General features: G+C 35.8%; 3 protein-coding genes and 1 pseudogene across 5 annotated transcripts in view; 2 read left to right on the forward strand and 2 right to left on the reverse strand.

The window, feature by feature from the left end:
* Positions 1-8,743, reverse strand: part of LOC18033527 — a 10,723-nt gene extending 1,980 nt beyond the window's left edge. Inside the window, exons 1-8 of the mRNA XM_006421105.2 lie at positions 5,884-8,743; positions 5,509-5,748; positions 4,696-4,825; positions 3,872-4,024; positions 3,489-3,709; positions 3,322-3,391; positions 1,185-1,391; positions 294-526 (exon numbers count right to left, since the gene is read on the reverse strand). Of these exons, the coding sequence (XP_006421168.2) occupies positions 294-526; positions 1,185-1,391; positions 3,322-3,391; positions 3,489-3,709; positions 3,872-4,024; positions 4,696-4,825; positions 5,509-5,748; positions 5,884-8,465 (3,836 nt within the window). The 5' untranslated portion in view covers positions 8,466-8,743. The remainder of the gene's footprint in view (positions 1-293; positions 527-1,184; positions 1,392-3,321; positions 3,392-3,488; positions 3,710-3,871; positions 4,025-4,695; positions 4,826-5,508; positions 5,749-5,883) is intronic.
* A 3,485-nt stretch (positions 8,744-12,228) lies between these two features.
* On the forward strand, positions 12,229-14,869 carry LOC18031807 (annotated as a pseudogene).
* Positions 14,870-15,538: 669 nt separating this feature from the next.
* Positions 15,539-21,305, forward strand: LOC18031691. 3 transcript variants are annotated; one of them, XM_024179396.1, is made up of 4 exons: positions 15,539-15,646; positions 16,946-16,959; positions 19,093-19,209; positions 20,787-21,305. In XM_024179396.1, exons 3-4 carry the CDS (start codon positions 19,179-19,181, stop codon positions 21,170-21,172), a joined length of 417 nt encoding a protein of 138 aa, XP_024035164.1. In that variant the 5' UTR covers positions 15,539-15,646; positions 16,946-16,959; positions 19,093-19,178; the 3' UTR covers positions 21,173-21,305. The 3 variants fall into 3 exon arrangements, with proteins under 3 accessions (XP_024035164.1, XP_024035163.1, XP_006421170.1); XM_024179395.1 differs by lacking the exon at positions 16,946-16,959; XM_006421107.2 differs by lacking the exon at positions 16,946-16,959 and having other exon boundaries at positions 19,120-19,209.
* Positions 21,306-21,344: 39 nt separating this feature from the next.
* Positions 21,345-24,296, reverse strand: LOC18033392 (cytokinin dehydrogenase 1). Its single transcript, XM_006421108.2, has 5 exons — positions 23,204-24,296; positions 22,792-22,919; positions 22,466-22,726; positions 22,114-22,376; positions 21,345-22,032 (listed from the first exon to the last, which is right to left on the reverse strand). Exons 1-5 carry the CDS (start codon positions 23,877-23,879, stop codon positions 21,711-21,713), a joined length of 1,650 nt encoding a protein of 549 aa, XP_006421171.2. The 5' UTR covers positions 23,880-24,296; the 3' UTR covers positions 21,345-21,710.
* Positions 24,297-24,761: the final 465 nt, after the last annotated feature.

A 24,761-nucleotide genomic window follows, 5' to 3' on the forward strand; every position in this document is an offset into this window, starting at 1 on the left:
TCGATTTGCTTCTGACAGGGAAAAGCATCCAAATAACACAAAACATGTCAAGACAACTGATTTTGAGCTGTTGGAAAAATAGAAAAAAAGAAGCATCCCCAAAGAAAACAATTTTGCACATCAAGATCATGACTTCTAAAGCATAGAAGGACTAATAATAATAACATAATTATTATTTCTTTTATTCACAGGACATTGCCGATCCACTTTGAGTCAGTAATTCTGATAGAACATGTTTGATAAAGGTTATACAGAAAATATAAGTTCAAAAGAATCCAACGGAATAGACTTACAAGATTAGGTAGAAATCCAGCAGCTCTCCCTTCTTCGCATCTTCTTCCATTGAAGACATATGTCGACAAGCTTGCCTTAAGTCTCTGCTGTTAATGGTCCTACCTGGTGATCTTGACTGTTTGGCCTTTTCAGCAGATTGATTTTCAAGAATTGATACAAGCCTCTGAAGGTCATTAGTTGCTTGTGTGTAGTCTCTGATCATCTCATGTAAGGCAGCTCTTCTAGAAACAGCCTGAAAGGGGATGAATAGTCAGACACTGAGATAAAATAGTATGAAGATAAAGGCTAATGCAAGCACAAAACTAAGCAGCAAGGACAGTCAAAATGTATATTGACAAGAAAATAGTGGACATTAATTTGGACAAGAAAGTAATCAAAATTAAGTCTCAAATGAAATTGAAAAGGTTGATAGCTGCCTGGTAATTCTCAAATCAATAGAAACTGACACTTTCATGTCTCATCACATTTTGAGCAAACAAACCTAGTGGATTTGCCTTTTAAAGAAAAGGGGAAAAAATGGAAATATTCAAAATTCTATTGATCAAATACATGTACGGGTAATTAGTCAGGCAACAGTAACTTGTATTTAGATTGTTTCCAGAATTGAGAAACACTCATTTACCACATCCAAGATTTAACTAATAGACTACTTCAAGAAACTTCTTCTGCTAAACAACTGGCAGCTTCACTTCAGTGGGTAGGTTTAACAATTTGAAAAAAGTACACATCACATGATCCAACAGCATAATTTGAAAGACAGACAAAGACACACACACACACACACACACACAGAGGAAAATGGAAAACATCATCTGACAAATCATCCTCATAGAATCCAAGTGAGCTACTGTGCCACCAAGAAGCACCAAAGATAAATTATAGAGGCAAACCTTAGTGTAATTTTCATCGAGGGCCATTGCTAGACTACAATCTGCGATAGCATCAGCTATTTGGCCCAAAGCTTGAAGTGCAGCAGCACGGTTGCAGAAACAGATAGCTGCAAAAGGGCGAGATTCGATATTGGTTGATAAAGCAACAGTGTAATGCTCCACTGCTTCTGTATACCTTCCTGATTTAAATGCTTCATTCCCAGCACTCTGAAATTCAAAAGTGTAGTAAAATAAATTATCAGAAAAATTAATATTCATACCATTTAACTCTCAACCCCATTCAAAAATTAAAGGACAGACAAAATAAAGCACTGAATCCAGAAAAAAGGACAGGTTTCACTTGATTTTATGCGACAGGATTTGAATTCACGATACAGAAGATTTCGCGAAAATGAAACCATGCGGCAAACTTCTGGATTTTCTGATTCCCAACCTAATTAATTCTATCAATTCTGTGCAATCTTCTACAACGTGCACATGCACTTAAGTTCGTCCAAAAATCACACATAACCATTCATATGCCGTACATTTGAGCCACAAATAATACTTAGTTTGTGAAAAACAATAACCCAGAAAAGCTTGCCCTACAAGCTTAAGAGATTACAAATACTGAATCTAATTAGTGTAGATGACAAGACGCTGAAGCAAAAACTGGAGGTAAGAAACAAGGAAAATCCAAGGCATTGTCTAAACTAAATATAGGTTTGATTGGAGTCACAAATAGCTGTTTCTATTTAATATTGATCACATTATCAGGCTTTATCAAATTAATATCCAGGTGGATTTTTTTTTTTTTATAACTTAGTTGTATTTTGCTAAATTTTAGGTTTGCTGTGGCTTAGGATACAGGCTACTACTTTTGGCTTAGATATTATATTGATTTTCCACAAGAAATCTCCATATGATTTTCTCATCGATAAAGTTTTGAATTTTCTTTCTTAGTTTCTTATTAAGGAAACAAAATTCTCACAGCATTCGGAAAACTCAAATTAAGTTAAGCTCTCTATCATTGATGAAATTTTAGTTTTGGTTAAGTTTTACACATCCTTTTACAGCCAACCTGATTTCTTGTACCAGAACCGAGTTTTCATATTGCTGTCAAGTGTTTCTAGCAGCAACATCTGGGTTATCTTTTCTCTCCAAAATCACTATTTTTATATATAAATGACTTGCCTTGTAAATTCCAAAAACTTACAATTTCAAAGAAAAGGCCAGAGGAGATGAGAAGAAACTTAAAAATAAAACTACAAGCAACAAAGGATATTGTAAACAAAACTACATAAAACAGCACACATCTCTTCAAAGTTCTTTTTTCCATAATATAAATCCTACTTCTTAAGCATCAACGACTGCTATTGCTTTGAAGGATTACCGCTTCTTAAGCATCAACGACTACTATTGCTTTGAAGGATTACCGCTTCTTAAGCATCAACGACTACTATTGATTTGAAGGATTACCTTTCCCTTCAACTCTCTAGAAATAAATGAACAGCTGTTTATCTATTATGCTAAGTGTTTACTTAGTATAGTATTGACACCAGATTGACTATGTGGTCTTCTGTTCAATTCACTCCATCATACAAATAGAATTTGAATACGTTGTAGTTGTGGTAGTGTATGACCATGTGTCTTGCACATGAAAGAGTGCCTTAGAGCCTAAACTTTTGGAGAAATGGTGGCTTAACAAATACAAATGAAGACAACAAATAAACAAATCAAGGCAACAATAGGTAAGCCCGACCAGATCCCAAAGTCCTGTTAATATACAAAGCTAACTATCAAGGCTCCGAAAATGCCATCGGTCCTCTGCAAGAACCATTCTGCATTGGATTCTGTCTAGCTATTAATTTTCAAAGGATTGATAAATTTGTTTCTGTGATGATCCATGAAAAGTAAAACACATTGTGTTTCTCCCACATTCCTCCCAGTTACATACACCACCAAGTTTTGCACTCATGATTTTCCAAAAATGGAGATGCCCTATTTCTTTATCTATTTCATAACACAAATCAGGCTAATAGAGATTAAGCGCATCCAATTTATTAAGTACATCCAAATAAGGACCGCAGAGGCATTCTAATGACTATTTTCTCAAAAATACAGGCAAAGAAATAACTTAAGAGCAATAAATAGGTACCTTGTGATGTAGAAGTGCACGAATAGTGCCAGCTAATGACATTGATGATTCCAATATCTCACTTCCATACCTATATAGTTGAAATAATGATAACAAAGAAATTCCCTAATGCAATTGGACATAGAAAATTCAAGAATTATTTATGCATGATAAAAGTTCTGCATTACCTGTCACTAATGGATCCAACTTGCTCTAGCTTCTGAAGTAAATCCAGTGCCACCTCAAGCTTTCCTATGCAGAAGTAGGACTTGGATATGAGGCGCCACCTCCACAGCCTTGCAAGAGAGTAAGTTACACTTCCATTATCAGTGAGCACTGCAGCAAAATTCTTCTCCGCTACAGGAAGAGTCTGTTCACACAGTTGAATAGCTTCCTCATATTTCCGCAACTGCAGATGCCAACTACCATGTTAGGATCAAACTTAATGACGTACAAATAAAATAATTCACACAAATAACAATCTACACCCATACAATAAATCAGAAAATTCAATATTTCTTCAAAAGGGAATTAGATAAATCAGCAGGGTTACATGTTAACGAAAACAAACCATGTACAGAGCATCTGCTTTCATTTCAAGTAACTTTTCTGAGCATGAACTAATAGACAAGGCCTCATTAATTCTTTCTAAAGCACTAGATGCTGCTTCTGATGTTTTCTGCTCCAATAGTTTTCCGGAACAATTAATATACTCAGTCACTTTCTGCAAGGAAAACCACACAATTAGTCATCAACAAAGTTACATCAATCTCTAAAGGTGCAATAGAGAAAGAGAGAGGCAAAAAAGAAAGGACAACAAGTTTAGAGACAGAAAAGTATAGGATAATTCCATTCATGAGGATCTGTACCATAGTAATAACTGGATCAGCTCACTAAAGCAGAAATACAGTTAGTAATTTCAAAGAGAAACATATGCTAACTAGAACTTCACATAATCAATTATAATAAAAAACATGGCTTTCAAGATTAAATTTGAGGGCATTGAGCTTGGTGTGCATAAATATACATGTGTTCTTCAATGAACTTCATTTCCTTGTCTATCACATTCAATTTGGTTTCATTCTCTTCTTATACTATCTTTTGGGGTGCTTTTGATTGAAGGAAAGCTACAGGTAGAGACTGAGAGAATAGAGAAGCTCTTTCTCTTGCATGCTTCCCATGCTTCTCAAACTTTCAGTGAATCATATAATAATCCAAAAGAACCAACTCATAAAATTGACACTAAAAGAGAAGCAGTATCTTGTATTCCATTGGTAAGAAAATCTTTATACTTTGTTCCTTTCTTATTCCATTTCTCTGTTGCCTCTTGGCTTAACAATTCACATAAATTCCTTGTACAGATATCAAACCCACAGCCAATGAACAGATGCTCACCTGAGCCTTTTGTAGGCCATCAGCAGCTTCGATTGTAATTCTGCGATCCAAACACACAGCAGCCACTGAATTCAAGAGCTTGTGGTAATAGTGCTGTGCATTTTCAATTTCCCCAAGCACAAGATGGCAACTGGAAAGAAAAGATAAACATGTTTAGGAATGCAAAACAGCGATGCATGCACCAATTAGCATTATATAATTAACATGCAAAGACCACAGGAAGCCTCAATGCAAGGGGCACTAAACCTCTCTCCTTCAGATGACATTCCTGCTATTGAAATTTATCCCTCTAGATTTCAATTACCTTGCCCATTCAGCACATAATATTAAACCATGTCAATCTAAAATTGTCAGGAGTAATATTCTAGGATTGCTAACAAAATCCACTATGAGCACAAAAATACGATTTCCTGATTGAACAGCTGCAAACGAATATCAGTACTGAATTTAAACAAATGATTGCATATGCAGTTAAATATCTCAGTTAAAGAAGATTGAACATTGAAGCATAGCATAATTTTAAAGTACAACTAGCTTGATACATTCAACATTTTAGATAATCATTGACCAACTCGAAAGATCAATATTCTAAAAAGTATTCTCCTGGTAAAAGAGAGAATCACCGAATCTAGGATTACCCACACTATGCAATAAGTATGTTAACGAAATCTCAGATCTCACACGCTATAGAATCAAGTATGGAATTAACACCAAGTGGCTGTGTTTGGTTGTTCGGCAATTAACCAAATTATTGACAAATCAGAACAAAAGTGTAATTGTACACATTTATCACAGTACAAACAAACGCCTTACTTTGCAGCTCTCATGTAAACTTTGAGAAAGTTGGGGTCCACTGTGGCAGCCATCATGCAGTCCTCTAAAGCTTCCCTCATCCTCCCAAGAGAGATCCTTGTAGCTGCACGATTGCTATAGCAAAGAACAAGAGGTTTGATGCAGCATCCTGCAGTCTCACTCAAAGGGACAGAGTTGATCCCCTGTGTGTAAAAGTCCTCAGCTTCAGTCAAATTATTGTTTTTATAAGCTTGATTTCCCCTAATACAGACAAAAGATTAGAACATTAGATACGTAATTGATGTTATAGGAGGCAACATGGAATTAAGAAATTAATGTCATAATATATAATGACTCAAGCAACCTTAGATAATAACCAAATCAGTTATCGGATACCTGAGTCGCCACATCTCGCAGGTTTCCTGGAAAGCAGCAGTGGGCGAGACAGTTCTCTGCTTGACCTCTTCAGCTGCTTCGAACTTATTCTGCACTTTGTCTTCATATTTATTTTCTTCTTCACCATTGACTGTTTTGCAAAGCGAAGAACTGGCTTGATGTGAAAAGCTCACCTTATCATTCGGACTTGGAGAGATCACAAAAGAATTATTACCAACTTTCTTCTTACTTTTCTTTCGGAGTTTACATTTTCTCAAAGTTAGACCCCCATCAGCAGATGATAAAGAAGAAAAGGTAAAATATTTGCAACCATCTACTTCTGAAGCAAAACAATATTTTCCACTTTCATGACTATCAGTGTTCATGCCATCTGCATGCTCTGCAGAAGCAACAGCATTGCCACTGCCCCTCTGCAACTGCTCTTGCTTGAAACTGGGGCAAGCAGTTTCAGATCTAAAAACAAACTCTTTCCAAGGACTCTCCTTATTTGATTCTGTAAACTTTTGATTAGCTACCTCATCATCACCTTTTTGAGCAGTGGCAAAGCTTTTATCGTCCAGGTCAGTAGTAACAGCAGCGTGAGAAGTGGAGGGTGCAAGACCATTGTCTGGATACAAGGGCTCTTTTGATGTCACACATTTTTCCTGTGAAGGTTGATCATTCACTGTAGTTTCCATATAGGGAGAAAAATCCATGGGTGAGTAACAATCGGGGGTACTTGGGCTTTCCTGTGAACTGCTTTGCCTTGGCATATGAACCTGCTTCTGCCCTTGCTTAAGAGAAGGTTGCTTCGACTTTCCCCCCGTTTTCTTTGATCTTTTGTCCTTTATTGATTTACTCTTTACACTAAATTCCAGTTTCTTGTTCGGTTCAGTATACAGACTTGCTTTAAAACATGACGGATCCCAGTTGGGTATTACAAATTCTGTAAAGCTCATCCCTAATTCATGTTGAGTATTTGTAGGACTACTCTCATCCTTCTGAGCTCCCACCATAGAAGGCATCTCAGAAACATTATCATTTTGCTGGGATTCAAAACTGTCTGATGACAATGAAGCCCTTCCAGTAGCCACATTATTCTGCGTCTCAGAATTTACTTTGGAACTCTTAGGAAGTCCTGCCTGACTCATAAATGACTGATAATTCTGATCACTATTACAATTGCCAAAATTATCTCTAGCCATTTGGTCAACAGCTGCAGTGTGACCTAATATGTGCTCATCAGCACGACCTGAACTTCCATCAGAAGAACTAGAAGGCTTTATACCACCACTAAACACAAAAATAGTGTCAGCATTAGAGCATGAATTCTTATTTGATTCATTTTTCGTTTCAGTGCTATCATCATTCTCATCCTCATTAATGTTCAGTTTCTGCATCTCCCCAGGGAGTTTAAATTCTGGATCTGTAGTAGAAGCACTGCCCAGAACATTACTACTACAGCTTTCAGATGCAATGTTGCTTTTCTTATTGACATCAAAATCAAGATTACCATTTTCAGCCTTTCCAATGTTATCGGCATTTCCAAAACTTTTGCTGTCCAACTTCACATCATTTGAACAATTCAATATACCACAATCATCAGAACAGGAACTTTTCTTCTTGCCACCGCCAAATACAAAAATACCCTCACCATAACCCTCACAGCAGCTGAAACCTCCATTACCATCAAATCCAGCTTCACTAGCTTTCACTTTCTGGGACTCCATCTTACTTTCTACTTCCTTTTTCCCCTGATTGTCAGAAACTTTTTTTCCATTATTTTCAATAAAATCACTCCCTTGTGGAGTCAAGTTCGAGGCTGAGATATTACACCAATTAGCACCAAACACAAAACCCAAACCAGAATCACTAACATTCCCATTACAATTACTCTTTTTGCAATTTGAACTTGACCCCAAATCATTATGAGTAACACCAAACTGTTGGTTGGAAGCAGACTTTTTCAGAGTCTCAACGACTTCTTTCTTCGAATTTAAATTCAAACATGAATCATCTCCTAAGCCCGACTTTGCTGTACATTCACCACTAGTGCTTCTCTTTTCAAAGTTCAAGTCTGCTCCAACACTACTACTAAAATTAGCACCAAATACAAAACCCCCATTCTCATTATTCACAAAACAATATTCATTCGATACCCTGGCTTCATCACTCACCCCATTATTAGACAATGACGAATCAAAACTACAACTATTACTATTTATTGGACCCGCATCCTCACCTGTTGATTGAAACGGGTTAAAACCCAGCCCGGCCTCTGTCTCAGTGGCACTAGCCCTCGACCTCCGTATCTGCTTCTTCGCTTTCATGATCCTCGGCCTCCTAACCGACCCGACTCTCGACCCGTTACTAGAAACGAAGCGGTTTCCATCACCGACATGGAATTCTTTCGCGTCATGCAAACCCGGAGAAGAGTTAGTGTTAATAGCATTGTGCGATTGATTCTGCGTCTGCAAACGACCATTTGTACAAGAAAATGGATTAAAAATATTAGGGTTAGCCGATGAAGATGAAGAGGGTTTAACAGTGAATGGAGATTGGAAATCCGCCTCCACCGCCGCCGCCGCCGCCGCCGGCGACATTTCTGGCGAAATTGGGATGCGTATGGGCTAGGGTTTTGCTAAAATAAATTCAAAACTCTTTGTTCTTTCCTTGTGTATGTAATTTCAACGGTAAACAAAATGTCACCAAGTTTTTGTTAACTGTCTGAGGCTCTGGCCTTTTGCCTTGCTTTGAAGTAACAGAAGAAGAAGAAAGTGTAGACTCGAGAATCAATCAATGAGGTGGGGTGGCATCACTTGTAGCGCTGGAAGTTAAATTCGTGGGCGGCGTAGTTGTACCTGTACGGCTGGCTGTACCTGGTTATTTTTTCTACGTGTACGCAATTTTTTTTTTTAATATTACTATGAATTTGAAAAAAATACTTTTTAAATACATCAAAATATTTTATTTCAAATAAGGATATTTTCATTGAGACCCCCTTAAGTATGGCTGAATGTGAAAATAATATTAAAAGTTAAAAATGTAGACAATAACAATGTTGGCGGTCTTTTTATATATGTATAATTACCATCTACTAATTTTACAACTAAAGATTTATTAGAACAATTTAAATTAAGTCTACTTTTAGTACAGTCCAAATTTTTATTCCAATAAATTCTTAAGAAGTTGTTTAATACGACGACCGCAATTAAATTTTTCTATGATTGGCATTCAAATTTCTGACATAAGATAAAATTCAAGACTTGTACGAATGAATTTAATTAATAGAGGTCAAGCATAGTGTTTCTTAAGAGGGTATCCATAAAAAATCTTTTTTTTAATTGTAATTTTAGGTTAATCAAATAATTTTGACAGTTTCATTAGGTATCTACCGCAATTATCTGGTTATTTTGTTGGAGGGTTTACATAGCAATATTGCGCTGAGAATTAGGGTTCACTAAGAAATTATCTAGTAACTGTGTCAGGCTTTTTATTTAAATATACCCCATTTGCCCCTAAATATCAATTTTATACCTTATTACATACAAATATCTCATGAAGGTAGAAAAAGTCAAAAATATCCTTAAAAAACTATTTATCTACATCTTCTTCCTCTCACTATTTATTTCTCACGATTTCCTCTTCTCACCATTTTCTTCCTCTCTCATCATTTCATCTCTTACCTCCAATACAATTTTTTTTGATAAATATAAACTATTCAAAAGGTGCATTATCTAGTAATGGATAATGTATGTTTGAAATGTAAACATTTTGTATGCTTAGAGTTTGATTTGATTTCATTACAAGTATATTTACTAATGATTTATGAGTTTAATTATACATTATTCATCTTTATGCTTACACATCCATACACACTATTCCATAAAGTGTAGGGATTTAAGGCATTAATTTAAGTTATGAGTGATTGAAACATCATTTCAAGAAGAAGTCGAGTACAAAGTCAAGTATTTAGTCAAGCAAAAAGTGAAGTAAGTGAGTTGAGTAAGTCGAGTATCTAGTCAAGCGAGAAATCAAGTAAGGAAGTGAAGTAAGTCGAGTTAGTTATGATTTAAGTTGAGTATTAAGTCGAGAAATATATCGAGTAAGAGTAAGCCTAGTAGTAAAGTATCATTGACTCTTTACCCGACTTAATTAAAGGGAATTTTTTTTTCAATTTAAGTCGAGTGTTCTCGATTAATTACCAGACTTTCACGAAAAGTCGAGAATTTTTGCAGATTGAATACTTAGATAAGGTTAAATTAAGGTTGAGTATTCTCGACTTTTTACCTGACTTAATTAAAAGAGATTTTTTTACTTCAATTTAAGTTGAATATTCTCCACTAGTTACTAGACTTTCATGAAAAGTTTGAGAATTTTTGCTAAATTAATACTTGGGCAAGGTTAATTTAAGGTCGAGTATTCTCGACTCTTTACTCAACTTATGTAAAAAGTTGAGAATTCTCTAAATATTTTTTTTAGAAGCTCTAAATAATTTTTTATTTCAATTGAAGTTGAGTATTCTTGATTTTTTACCTGACTAACATGGAAAAGTAGAGAATTTATATTGAATTACTAATTGTGCATGGTTCGGTTGAAGTTGAGTATTCTCGACTATTTATCCGACTTCGAGGATATGAGTTCAGTTCTATAAATATTTAATTGAGATTATTTTTGTACTTTCTCTAGTTTTTTAAATTATATATGTGTAAAATTCAACAATATTATAATTTAAGGCATATATTGGGTATTTTGGAGAAAATGAGGTATATCCACGCAATTCTCCCAATTGTGTCGGTTCATACTCTGTAGCTAAAAGAATACGCAAACAAATCGGAATAAGTTTTTTATTTAAATATACCCTATTTGTTTCTAAATATCAAATCTATACCTTATTACATACATATGTCTCATGAAAGTGAGAAAAGTCAAAAATACCCTTAAAAAAACTATGAATCTATACCATTTCTTCTTCTCATGGTTTCTTTCTCTTACCATTCTTTTCTCATAGTTTTCTCTTCTCACCATTTTTCTTTCTAACGGTTTCATTCTCTCTCACCATTTCATTTCTTATCTCCAATACCAAGGTTTTTGATAAAAATAAATCGTTCAAAAGGTGCATTGTCAAGTGATAGATAAGTTATGTTTGAAATGCAACATTTGTGTATGCTTAGGGTTTGATTTGATTTCATTACAAGTATAATTGCTAATGATTTATGAGTTTTAATAGTATACTATTCATTTTTGTGGTTGCACACACACTGTTGCATAAAATGTAGGGATTTAAGACTCAATTTAAGTTATAAGTGTGAAAAATTAGTCCAGGAAGAAGTTGAGTATGAAGTCAGGTAAGTCAAAAATTTAGTCGAGTAAAAAATAAAGGAGATGAGTTAGTCAAGTATTTGGTCTAGTTGGAAGTCAAGTAAGTATATTAAACGAGTCGATTAATAAGTGGAGTAATTTTTAAAATAAATTGAGTAAAAGTCGAGTAAATTTTTTTAACAAGTCGAGTAAGAGATATGTAATTTTTAAAGAGATCAAGTACAAAGTCCGGTAAGTCTAGTATTTTGTCGAGTAAGAAGTGAAAGAGATGAGTAAGTCGAGTATTAATAATTTTTAAAATAAATTGAGTAAAAGTCGAGTAACAGTCATGTTATTTTTTAAAGAAGTCAAGTTCGAAATCGGGTAAGTAGAGCATTCAGTCGAGTAAGAAGTTAAGTAAGCGAGTTGAGTAAGTCGAATATCTAGTCGAGTAAGTAAATTGAATAAGTCGAATATTAAGTAAAAAAAAAAGATGAGTAATTTTTTAAACAAGTCGAATAAACGTCAAATAAGTTTTTGAACACATCGAGTAAGAGTTAAGTAATAATGTTGAGTAATAAGTCATTTGATCAAGTTAAGTAAGTATATTGAATGACCAAGTATTAAGTAGAGTAATATTTAAAACAAATCAAGTAAAAGTCGAGCAAGTTTTTTGAACAAGTCGAGTAACAATTATGTTATTTTTTTAGAGGCTGAGTACGAAGTTGAGTAAGTCGAATATTCAATCGAGTAAGAAGTGAAGTAAGGGAGTTGAGTAAATCAAGCATCTAGTTGAGTAGAAAGTGGAGTAAATATATTGAATGAGTCGAGTATCAAGTTGAATAATTTTTTAAATAAGTTGAGTAAATATTGAAATTATTTTTTAATTTCTTTTGAGAGTTTGACTATGTTGGAATTGCTGTAAGGTAGAGCACTTCTTCATAACCACACAATCAAAATTATAATAAATTTTTTAATATTTATTATTTTATGTGTATGGTTAAGATTCGTACTCCACTGTAAATTTGCCCCAACATAGCCATATCATTTTTTTAATTTTACTCGACTTTGTGATTGAGGAATCAGTTAAGTTTTGTTATAATTTTATTAAGATTATGTTTGTACTTTCCCTATATTTTGGGTATTTGGGGGAATATGGGTATATCCCACGCAATTCCCTCAATCGGAATCTTGCCAGGGTTTTGGGGCAAAATGTCGACGGGGAGACCCAAGGACGGGGAGTTAAAACTGGCTGCAGTGGCCGATAAGTCGAAGCAGGGGGCGTCGTCTACGGCGCTTGTGGAGTATACGCCGCCAGTTTCTAAGGAGGAGGAGGAGGAGGACCTGGATATCAAGCTCCGTCGCATCATGGAACACGAGCCTGTTCGCGTTAACAACACGTCGGGAAGTTCCGCTGGTTCCGGCTCCGGTGACTTTCACCAGGTAACTGTTTATTAGCCTCTTTTTTTTTTTAATCCCTTTTTTATGCATTTGTGTTTAAGCTTGGCGAAGTCATATTAAAATTCACTTTTTTTGTTTTTTGTTTTACTTTACTGAATTGATTGGGATTGTTTTATTTTGGATATGGTATAAGAACTTTAGTCTGGTGGCATGGTGATGGACTGATGGTTAGCCAAATTATAATGCGATAGCGAGTCCATGTTATCGGTTGTTATTGACAAGTTTCCATTATTGTGAATGCACCATTAAAGAAAATAGACTGAAAACTCCTGGTACAACTTTAGGCTCTGGTGAATTGTTGTTGACGCTACAGACATTGCTGGCAACTCTATGCCGGCCTGACTATAGGTTTGCAAACATGTTCTTGATGTGTATGTATTTGTTAGTGACTGGGTGGTATCTACATTTAAAACTGTTTTCAGAAGGAATTGATTAGGCTGAAAGTAAAGACTGAGGACTAAGGGGTATGCGGGGATAAGTCAGTTCCTGCTCGCATGAATTTATTGTGGACTGATTGCAGACAATTCACGGAATTTTTGTTGCTGACATTATTTAGACTAGCAGTGCTAACTTAACGTTGGTGGCCATTGATGGCTTCTACATTTGAATGTTAGGCTGCTTAGTGATTAGGCAATTATAAATACAACAAAGTGCCGATAAAAAGTGTAGGTGTGTGATTTGTCCATGGTCTATGTTTTTAGAGTTAATATCATGAAGAGCTTTAGTGTAGTTTGGGGAAAAGGTCACAGTTTTTTGGGAAGTTCAAGCTTTCAGATATGTTTGCTACTTATTCTTCGAAGTGGAATTTGTTATAGGGTGCTTATATTGTGGAGAGGAATTCACCTGTCTTTAAAGAGTTAAATGTCTGCAGCTTGAGGGAGACGTAGATTCTTTTCCAAAGTAAAGATTGTACACTAGGTGTTACACATTTCCCTCGTATCACTTGGCACTGGCCATATGATGCAGATGGTTTAATGCAGCTGTTGTTCTGTCATTGATTAGTTTGGTTCTTCTCTGCTGAGGAGCTGTTCTAATAATCATTTTCTTCTGGATAGCTTGTAAATTCTGATGCCTGTGAGAAAGGTCACAACCTTTCTATTTTACTAGTTGCTGAAGCACTCACAGTAATTGCACTTGATTTCTTTCTATTTGCATTCGACTGCTCTTCTTAATGTTAGGTGTATAATGGTGAAACTAAATTCTCCATTTATGCTTTCCTACACATGTGAATGATGTCATTTTGTTTAAACTAGAGGACTTGCTTTTACACACACACACACACACACACACATGCATATTGGTACATGGTTTCTAACTTCTATGTCTGTTTGCTACAGTATCGGCGGATGAGACAGAAGGAGCAAGACCGGTTTTCTAGGATGGATGATGACTACCAGAAACGAAAAGAATTGCAGAGTTTAGTATGAAAAGGGAGGAAAGAATGAAAGCAGCAGAGGAACGAACAGCAAAGAAGCGGTTGAAACGCCAAAAGAAAAAGCCAAACAGAATGCCGGTGGAGAAGAGCATCGGAAAGAAGAGGCCTTAAGTAATGATGATAGTGGGGATTCCGATAATGGTGATGAAGCAGCAAAATGAGAATCAAGTTTTGCCATGAGCATAACAATGGCAGCATGCCCCTTTACAGCTATAGAACAGAGAGTTTCATGCTTTTGGGAAACCATATCCTTAATCATGCTTTCTAAATACGAGAGTTGAGGATCTTTATCTCCACTTTGCACACCTTTGGGTATTCTGATTACACTATAACAAAATGGTGGCAGTTGGGAGTCCTTGACTCAACTACATTTGTTTTCCTCTTAGCTGTTAGTTAATGAATTGCATACTCAACCTAATTTATTGACATCAACTTCCCAGGTGAAGAATTACTTGGAAGATTGATTATGAAGAACTTGTTGTGGATGATGTTACAATACTTACTGGAATACTCAGACAAACGGCAGCTTTCAGATGATATTTTTGGCAATACTACAAGATTATTTTCAATCGCCTAGTGTGGCCATCACATGGAATTGAAGTTTTGATAGTTGAAGGAAGCATAGTTCAAAGTTAATTTTATGTTTCATTTCATGTTCATTTTTCCATGATTTGGTAGAACACAAGTTTCACTTTTATGGACTTACTTTAGTCAAATTTGGCGTACTCTTTTGTCTGCCGTTTGGTCCTTGGTTGCAATGTTCTCAGAGCTATCCCAAAGGTGTAATAACACGTGAAACATCTTCTAGTCTTCTTTTATACTCACAATTCACATTCTTTTTATTCCTTCTTATTAACAGAGAAATGTTTTTGTTTTCCCTTAAATATGATAATATAATAAATTGATGTTACAATATTTTTGCAATTTCAATATTAGGATCCAAATCCAACATGGGTTAAGTATAACAATCTAAATGAGAATATCATAAGCTCACAGACGCAGTGAGTTCTGTATAAGGGTTTTTATCATTTGGTATCGGCTATTCAAAACGGCACCGGGTCCAGTGTGGATACTTGGGAAAAAAGGAATAATTTGTAATGATGTTGCTTGAAAAAAAGGTGCTTTGGAAAACCTAATTTTGCACAAATAATTTGATTTTCCCAAATATTTTGAAGGAAAATTTTTTACCTTACTGAGAAGCAGTGGATTGACAAATTTTTCACACATGGTAAAGGAACTAGGAAAGTAAGAAGAACCAGCAGAAACCAGGGGATCAAAGTGAGAATTACGAAAGTGACCCGTGTTTTGTCTCCAGCCACGTGGTCCAATGATGGTTCGACAACAGCATTGCAAAGTAAACGCACGTCAACGTCCGTAGATTCGTGTCAAACAGGTGTCACCACAATGTAAAGCACACGCACAGGCCCAAGGCCCAGCTCGGTTCCGTGCGTATCATTTAAAACAAAACAAAATGCAGCATAAAGGTGGCAAGGAATGCAGAAAGCTTCAAGATCAGGCAGATCAAAGCAGCAAGCAATCAGAGCTGAGAGTATAACTCTGCTTGCTCATTCTCTTTCTCAGTCTCAGGTAAATATTGTTTGTACTCTTTCTTTCTTTCTTTATTTGATAAGAACATTTGAGTGGCCGTGAAGTCAATGAAGTTATGAGGCTTTTTATTTTTGTGGGTTCTGAAACTTGAGTAGTAGGGCATGTCTGTTATGGTATTTGTATGTGATATTTCTATAACGCTACGTTGCCCTTCTTCATTTTATAATTTACTTTATTGGCAATGGGTAATATGGCCCTTTTCTTGATGTTCTGATTGAGAAGGCTTCTTCCATTAATATTTTTATGTACATTAGCATTAAGTACAGGAAGTTTAAGTAAGCTTAATTTTGATGATGGCAAATAGGGATTCAGGGCACTGATCTAGAAGCACATTTAACATGATGGATATAAATGATTTAGGAGATTAACATGGTAAATTTTTAGTGATAGGGATACTTGATACGGAAAGGTGAATGAAATCTGCTATTTTCTTCAAACATTGAATTGGTCGTCTTATTCTATCAGTTTCGTTAATGAAGAGGACTGCATGCTTTAATTTAAGGGAGACGATCAGTGTTAGGTCCAATGACATTTTGAAAAACATTCAGGATTTGATATGACTTGAGGAAGTTTTATGACTACAATGTGCGGTATCTTAAATGTGGAGATTATCACGTCACTAATAAGAAACGAAGACGAAATAGAGAGAAAGAGGATAACAGTTTTGAGTAATGGTGGCACAAATGGAGGACATGGAGGGGGGGATTTTTTCGTCTATAATTAGCTTGTTGGGTCTGTGGAGTGAAAGGTGAATTTTTTGGGATTGAATTTTACTCCCAATGGACTCTAAATTTAGAATAATTACTTTTTATGACTTGAATATCCTATGCATCTCCAACCTCAATATTCAAAGGCTTTGTTTAAATGAAAGTGCCATGCTTGAGAACTGTTGGAGGGTCCCTTATGTTTGTATCAAGGATTTGCATTTGTCTCACATAAATTTTAAGTGTCAAGGTCTGTGACAATGACTTTAGATGTGAATATCACAATTATGAGTTTATCCCTTATGTTTGTACCAAGGTTGTGTATTTGTGTGGGATAAATTTAAAAAGTGTCAGGTGACACTGACTTTGGATGTGAATGTCACAATTATGAGATTGTAACATTGTAACACTTTCCCACACTTCTGTTTTACAGCCCTATGTGCATTTTGAAATTGAAAATTAAACGTTGTCACATCATTTGACAATCTTTTCTTGCTTTGATGTTCTAGATGCTCCTAAATGCTTTATTTTCATTTTCATGATAGAAACTGACATATTCAGTAACATTTTGTAGAGAGGATTTCAGAAGTATGTTGCAAGTGGGACTCGAGAAGTCGAATTTTATTTTATTAATTTTCAACATCCAAAAACATCTCTGTTAGCATAAATAGAAAAATGGTTGTCCAAGCTAAATATGTTGGTCATTAATCTAAATGTATACAAAATTGCTTATGAGACCTATTAATGGGCCAAATATTTCCTGCATACATGGGATTGAAAACATCTGTGTGATGTTTGAGGGTATAGATTGGCTTTGAAGACTTGTATTTTATGTGTTTTAAGAATTATATTCCAACTACAATCATCGAATGTGTTTTATTTGGATTTGTGAGATGAACTGTTTTGTTGAATGAGAAGTGACGTATTCTGAACTACTAAAACATGTAGTCTATAGCCTGTTTGTCATTTTGTATGTTATTTACATGTTCTCATTATTTTCCTGGAACATTTTTCTCTTCACCGCATCTCCCATGGGGGATCATATTTCATAACTAGCATTTTAATCTATAAAAGGAAGGTTTTCACCCCTGGACATACCTTAGCCTGCTGTGAATGTGCTGTTATCTGAGTTTGAGTGACAATAGGGGCAAGGGTTGTTGTTTAGTGGGTGAGATTTCTCATCTCTGTCCAAGCCAATTAAAAATTTTTGGGGGTGGGAGGGTGGGGGAAGGCTTGGAAGGGAGTTTATAGGCCAATTAATTGAGTGCTGCTTGATTTGAAAGCCTGTGATTTTATTGGGAAACCAATCTATCTTAAAAAAAAAACTTTGTGCTTCTGCTATACAATGTAATCACTAGGATGTGTATGCATTAGTTACAACTTGGCAAGTATTACTTCTTTTTTTTTTTTTTTTCAATGGAATGTTGGTTATTGGTGACCAATCATATTCAGTTATTTCTTGAAGTTTTCACTGTCGTATAGGCTTATCAATTGTGTTAAAGACGTCTTAAGGTTATAGAAGCAATTAATCATTCTGCTCCCCTCTCTCTGCAAAAGTTTTACTCAAACATCTTAGTGGAGGTCTGGAGCATACAATATGTAATTTAATCATGTGTTACTGTGGAAAATACTTTTCCCGAGTGAATTTTTTTTTATTTTAAGTACAAAGTCTCTTCAAAATATTGTTAATTTCAGAACACATAATTTGTTAATTCCCAAAATGCATAATTAAATCATTCTACAAAGTTCCTTAGTATGACAGTTTAAAGCCAGAGCTAAAACTCAAAAGAGTCAATTAGAAATCTTGCAAGTGTTTGGATAATTCATTCATTTCGAAGAAACTTAAATTTGACTGAACCAACATGGAAATGCGGATATACTGCTATTGACAGATAGATGGTTATGCTTCGCTCTGGGGGGATTCTGGTCTCTTGTGAAGAATCAGTAAAAATTTCAATTTTATGGAAAGAAGTTGTCTTTCAATTATTCTTCTAAAATCCTCCACGTGCAGAAAGAAGTTATTGGACCCTGTATAAATGTAAATAAGTGGTTTTTCTTTCTTCCCCCCCCTCCCCCCTCTCTCTGACGAAAATAACAAAATATTCTTATAAATAGCCAAATGATCATGATTTTCAGGATCATGATTTGTAACTTCTGGAGAAGAAAATAGGGTTCCCTACCCACATGAGATTTCTTGGGAGATATGTGTATGTAGCTTTGTACTTCTATTTTGTTTATGAAGCTTTACATTGGCCTTTAATATTTTCTTTCGGGTGAACAAAAGACATTCCCAATATCCATAGCTAATTTTTCCTGCTTTGTTTATTATATTGTTTAAGAGGTCATGTTAAACTGAGCCACAGTCATGATTCTGAAACTGTATATCACTCTCAAGGGTAATGTGTATTATGATCATAGCTAATTGGCATTCTTTTGTAGATTTAAAGATATCTTTGGCAGTAGTTTGTTTTGTGCCACAGGAAATTTCACTTTGCATTTTATTGCTAAAACATAATATACAAAACAATATCTAAATTTTAGATACTGTTGCTTTCTTATGTATTTATTCCATGTCGTATTGCAGAAATTTTTCTTGTTATAACCAACTGTTTTCTTGGATCCGTTTTGCATAGATTGAATAGTACGTCAATTGATAATAATTTGTTTTATTTTGTACATATATTCTTACAATATTTTTGTTCTGTTGGATCCATTCTGAAGATCTGCAAAGAATCTTATTTCTGACAGAAGAGAGATAATTTACTGGAACTTCTGTGTTGTTTCACATCTGCAATTTCCGATCTGTCATGGATTATCAGTCCGTCGGAGTTTTGCACGGTACTATCTTCATATGTCTTATGTTTTATCAGTCTGCTTAACTTTAATTAGTTTTTCATTAGTATGGACAACCATACCGAATACAGAAATAAGAATATCAGGAGTATAGATAATACCAATGCCATATGTGGAATGTTATAACAGGCAATCTTGGTTTTCCATACGTTGATAACTTTCCCTTTGAATATATGAGCTGTTGATGTGTCATCTTTTCTCCTTGACCTTGTGCTCAGAATTTTATTGAAGCTTGGCTGGAAGTTGTTTGGTCTTTCAATGCCTAAATGACTGGTCGTATTTCTGCTATTAAATGTCTGTAAATGTTGTTCCAATATTTTGTGGGTGCCAGCTAGTGCAGTAGGTAAACTTTCTTAAGCGAAATCAATGTCTGGGGTTCGAATCCTATCACATGGTTGGGGAGGGAATTGGGTTGTCTTTAGACTGTAAAATTTAAAAAAAAAAAAAATTGTAGTTCAATATGAAAAAATAAAATAAAATAAAGTCAAATGTTTGTGCACCAAAGGAGACTAAAAGAACAAAACTTTTGTATAAGATGATGTTTACCAGCAGCTTGCCGGACTTTAACGAATGTTAGCTGGACAAATATGAGCCATTGATCGGACATTTCTTTTCATTATACTTTAATCTATAGTCGAAATAGATATTTTGCTCCTGTTGATGCACAAGTTTTTCAGTGCTTAAAAGTGTAACAATTTATTTTCTTACTTAGTAGGAACTTCTTTTTACTGTGCATGAACTTTAATATTGTCTGTCTTAAAAAGAAAAATCTTTTCCTGTTCAACTAAAACAGGCATTAAGCTCTATTTAAAGGTAAGTCAAAAGTAAAAGAGTTCCAAGTATTAGACTACTAACTACAAAGGCCAACCTATTTGAGAACAAAGTCATGAAATTTACTTCAAGTCCAAAGCTTTACCATGGATCCACAAACAGGAGGATGAATTGTTTTATTTTGGATATAATTGCTGGAGCTAGTCTTGAAATATGTGAACAACAGAAAAAAGGCAACATGGAATCGGTTCAACATATTTCTTTGTGCACTCATATAACTGCTGGAAAATACAAGATTGAGTGAGAACACTACAGTGATATGTGTTTCAGGACACCCATGTCCAACCATAAAATTATTTGCAGGGTCCAGCAATAGATGCATTCTTGGAATTTCACAGTGAGCATTTTCCATTTAGGATTTTCTAGTTTTGCCCATGATGAAGATTTCCTGACATGTAATTTGACATTCAATAGTTAAATTAATGAGATATATTTACAGTTGTTAGTTAAACATCGATGGAATGTTGCCGATCACGTTATTGTAGTGGAGTGGATGCAACCCAATTGCCATGTGCATTTTCTAATGATTTTGTTGAATTCTTTGAGAGACTTCTTTGTCATTTTAGTTTCACTTCTTATCGTAAAGCCCTTGATAGAAATATTTTGAGTGATTGTAATTCATACTCCTCTCACATCAAATTAGTTCTTAAAATGTTTTTGCGCACCAACACATTATCTGCATATGGTGGTTTCGGTTTGTCATATTGATGTTCTGAGCTTGGATTCCCCAGATAAAGACGGAAAAGACACAAGGAACAAAGCAACACAGTCTAATCTCGCCAAGACGGATGAGAAAGATATTTCAAAACCCTCTCCTGGATCCCAGAGAGAGCATGAACAAGTTGATGCAGTTGATAGGGATATCAGGGAAACTGTTCCACAAGATGCAGTTTTGGGAAATGCGGACACTTCTGGTGAACTAAACATGGAGGCTACAATAACACCTGATGATGTTGTAAGGGCAGGGGGATTTGGAGCTAGAGATGATATCAGTAGTTTTCTTCCTGTTGCGAGTGATTCAACTGATTTTGAAGCTTCAATCCGTGATGCCCAAGATTATGAACAACCACGGGAAGAAGTACGTAGGCCAGGACTTGGGTGGAGAGAGGTACCCTAAAAAGAGTAGTCTGTTGTCATTGCAATCAACGTTTTTGACATTTTCTGCTTCTTGAGATTGTGTGATTTTGAATAACATATCATTATATACTTTGGCTTATGAAATTTTATATTCCCAATAGCATTTCTTAGTATCTTTAAAGGATGGGTACATAACATCTAGTCCATGATAATAACATGTATAGTTTACTTTATTGAGTTAAAAAACATACTTTATGAAGCTTAATTTATGAGAACTTTTCTTAAGATAATAATAATGGTATAACTGTGAATAGCAGAAACCAACTGCACGTAGCTCTCTGTATTGAATGTTTGGAAACACATCATCAGAGGCGGTCTAATTGCAGAATTACAATTCCAGTTATCAACAAAATTTTAAAAGAGCTTATTACTTTATCTATTGTTATTATGGTTCTGGTGGAGACCCAATAATGTATGGAAAGTGGAAATTAACTATTAGTAATGTACAATTATGCTAAATAACGGTTCCATATGACTTAAGGTCCCTCTTTAATATTGGCTCGTGCAAGAGAGTAGTGTCATAAGAAGGGTATTGCTTTTTGGAAGATTCTCTGCCCAGGAGCAAGGATTGCCAAAGGGTCATAGGCATATTTCCTCTGTACAAAAAGTTTCCACTGAGGGCCAAAGTGAGCTTGCCACTCTTTTTGGGTGCTGTAATGAGGCAAATATTGCTTAATCCCAAGATTGGCCCTAGTACTGACGTCCAGAATCCTTTGATTTTGGTTATTTATGTGTTCTAACCCATCTGTCCCCCTTGATGATGGTAATGCAGATGATAGGAATGCCACTAGGTAGAAAATATCTTCATCTGGGGTGACAAAAGATGTTTTCCTGTTCCACCTGCAACCAGAGGGCAAACAAGGTTTAAAAGGTGAACTTAAAAAGATTAATAAAGAATTCTATGACCTGTTGATTAATTACTTGGACTTGTTGACTGGGTAGATGAGGACAGGTCCATTGCTGTTGTCTTTAAGAATTTCACCAAAGACCTGTTGAGCAAAGTCTGAGATTTTGCTTTTGGGTATGAGAAGATTCAGCCATGGATGAGGAACTTCCCATAATCCTTTTTCTCGGAGTTTTATCTCGGACACGTGCACTCTATCCAGGAAGTCTACATAAGAAACATCCGATTGGAAGAGTGTGGATGGTATGAAACTCAGTTTTGATAGTAGGCTTTCAGTTTTCTGCATCATGATGTATAGAGGTTAGCAATGAATTCTCTGCTAGCAAAGACTGTTGTTTGCATTGGAGTAGTTTTTTTGGCAAGTCATACCTTGTCCATGATACCAGCCTCATCTGGGTTGAAGTGTTTGGCCATTTCTAGACAATAAAGAACTTTTCCATCTGAATTGAACTTACTGGCTTGAAGTGGGTCTCTTGGATTGAAGGATGATCTCCAGTTATTTAGGAGGCCTGTTCTGTTTATTATTACAAATCCTTCAATGTAGTCGAATGAACTCTCTGATGATATTAAATGCTCTTGGTCCTTGGTAAAAATGGAGAATTCTGAATAGAGCACTCTAATCCATCTCACCTGTGAAAATTGATAAACAATGTTAGAAAGGGAGTTACACTTCCATAGAGATTTATGTTTTTTACCATTTTCGGAGCTGGTTCGAGAGATATTCTAGCCCGGGTGATGATGCCAAACTGTCCTAGTCCTCCAAGAACACCATGAAAGAGGTCGGCATTCTGCTGCTCCGAACAGGTAAGCACATCTCCCTTTCCTGCAACCAAACTCTTAAATAAGATTTTTACTTGATGCCTATTATCTCTGTTTTGCTATTGCATCTTCTTCTAGGTAGTCAAATTAGAAACAATTATATTAGGTTCAGTTCACGGTAAAGGTTTCCCATAGCTTGATAGGATAGTGCAGTTGTCATTTTACCACATTCAAAATAATTAAATTGCCATGCCACCCTCATCTTTGGCAAAGTGAACTCGTACCATGTTCTAGCGGGGTGTATTTTTGGCGATCGTGGCTAATAATATATAGTTTGCTTGAACGTACCTGTGACAACTTCCAGCTGGTAAACGTTATTAATCTGGGGTCCATGCAAAAATGCCTGACCACTAATTCCGGCATTAGATAAAGTTCCCCCGACGGTAAGGTGGAGGTAGTCTGTCCAAGACTTTGGTGCAAGTCCATGTTTAAGAGTCTCATGCAGAATATTGATCCACAACTCACCACCAGAAACGTCCACATAAGGCAGCTCACCTGTGTGGACTTTCATAACTGGTTTTTGGAGTGAAGGCATGTTGATGACTACTCCTTGGTGAGCTTGTGCTTGACCTTGGAGGGAGTGACCATGGCCTCTAGCAGCAACAGTTAGCTGTGAAGCAGTACCGATATTGAAAATATGCTTTATTGTGGAGGAAATATCCGAAATTGATTTAGGGTATAATACGGCTGATGGATGGAAATGGTAAGTGTTGCCGAAGTCCTTGGCTGCATAATGAATATTCTCAAAGCTGAAATGCCCATCTAGAGTTAGTTTCTTCAATGAGAAATGGTTATCAGAGGAAGCAGAATGAGTTTGAACTGCCGTGGTGGCTAAAGAGAGATTAGAACAAAGGTTGGCTGTATCAGGTATACAACTGAAAAACAAGATAAAAAAGATCCTGAAGAATAAAGGCTTGTTTTGTCTGAGAAAACTAGAAAGTGGTGACCCCATTTTCTCCGGCATATCCTAAGAGAGGGAGAAGAGAAGAGAGATTCTGTATGTTATTCTTTGTTGGGGGAAAGCAAAAGGAGAGGTGTAGAAGATGCATGGAAGCGAAAGGCAGAGGAGAGAATTTAAAGAGAAGGGCTTTAGGCGCGCCAGAGTCAATACTCTCACATGTTCACTGCAGAGCCCCCATAAAGATTGTTCATTACTTGGGCTTTGGGTATGCGTATGTGTTTGGGGATCTTTTTGGTACTAAAAGTTGAGGAGATAAAAAGTCACTAGAAAAGTTCATGAGAAGATTTTACATATCTTTGGTACTTTCCCCAACAGTTACAACCGCGCCATATATAATTGTTTTCTTTTATGTATTCTTATCAACCTTTCAGAGATGATATCATTAAAGAACAAAAAAAAATCCAACAGACCATGTATAGAATTGAGTTATGTTTGTAGTATATGATGACAATATACGTCAGTTTTCCTTGGAAGTTAATTTCAATAAATTATATATGTTGTATGTCTCTACTGTTGTCAGAGTTTGTGCATATGAGTATATTTTCTGATATAACCAGGCCGGCCCCTACCAGGTTGGATACTTCCTAGTCCTGGACCTGAGTGTGAAGAAGGAGGGGGGTGGGGGGGGGGGTGTGGTGGGGCATTCGTGGGTCCCTTAGCACATGAACTTCATGAGGTTTTGCTTGTGGGAAACTTGGCAAGCCTTGACTCTGGTACAACGACATGAACTGCAAGCATTTATCATAAGATTTTAGTCTAGTTGAAGCATGCGGATTAGCTTCTTTACACTGAATAAGACTTACTTGTTGCAAGTGCAATATCATCGAGTATTAGTGTTTAGGAAGTCTCTGTCCAAAATCGGTAGATGCTAGATTCTTTCACATG

The sequence above is a fragment of the Citrus clementina genome, unplaced genomic scaffold (assembly GCF_000493195.1).
Source record: "Citrus clementina cultivar Clemenules unplaced genomic scaffold, Citrus_clementina_v1.0 scaffold_9, whole genome shotgun sequence".
Taxonomy (NCBI): domain Eukaryota; kingdom Viridiplantae; phylum Streptophyta; class Magnoliopsida; order Sapindales; family Rutaceae; genus Citrus; species Citrus x clementina.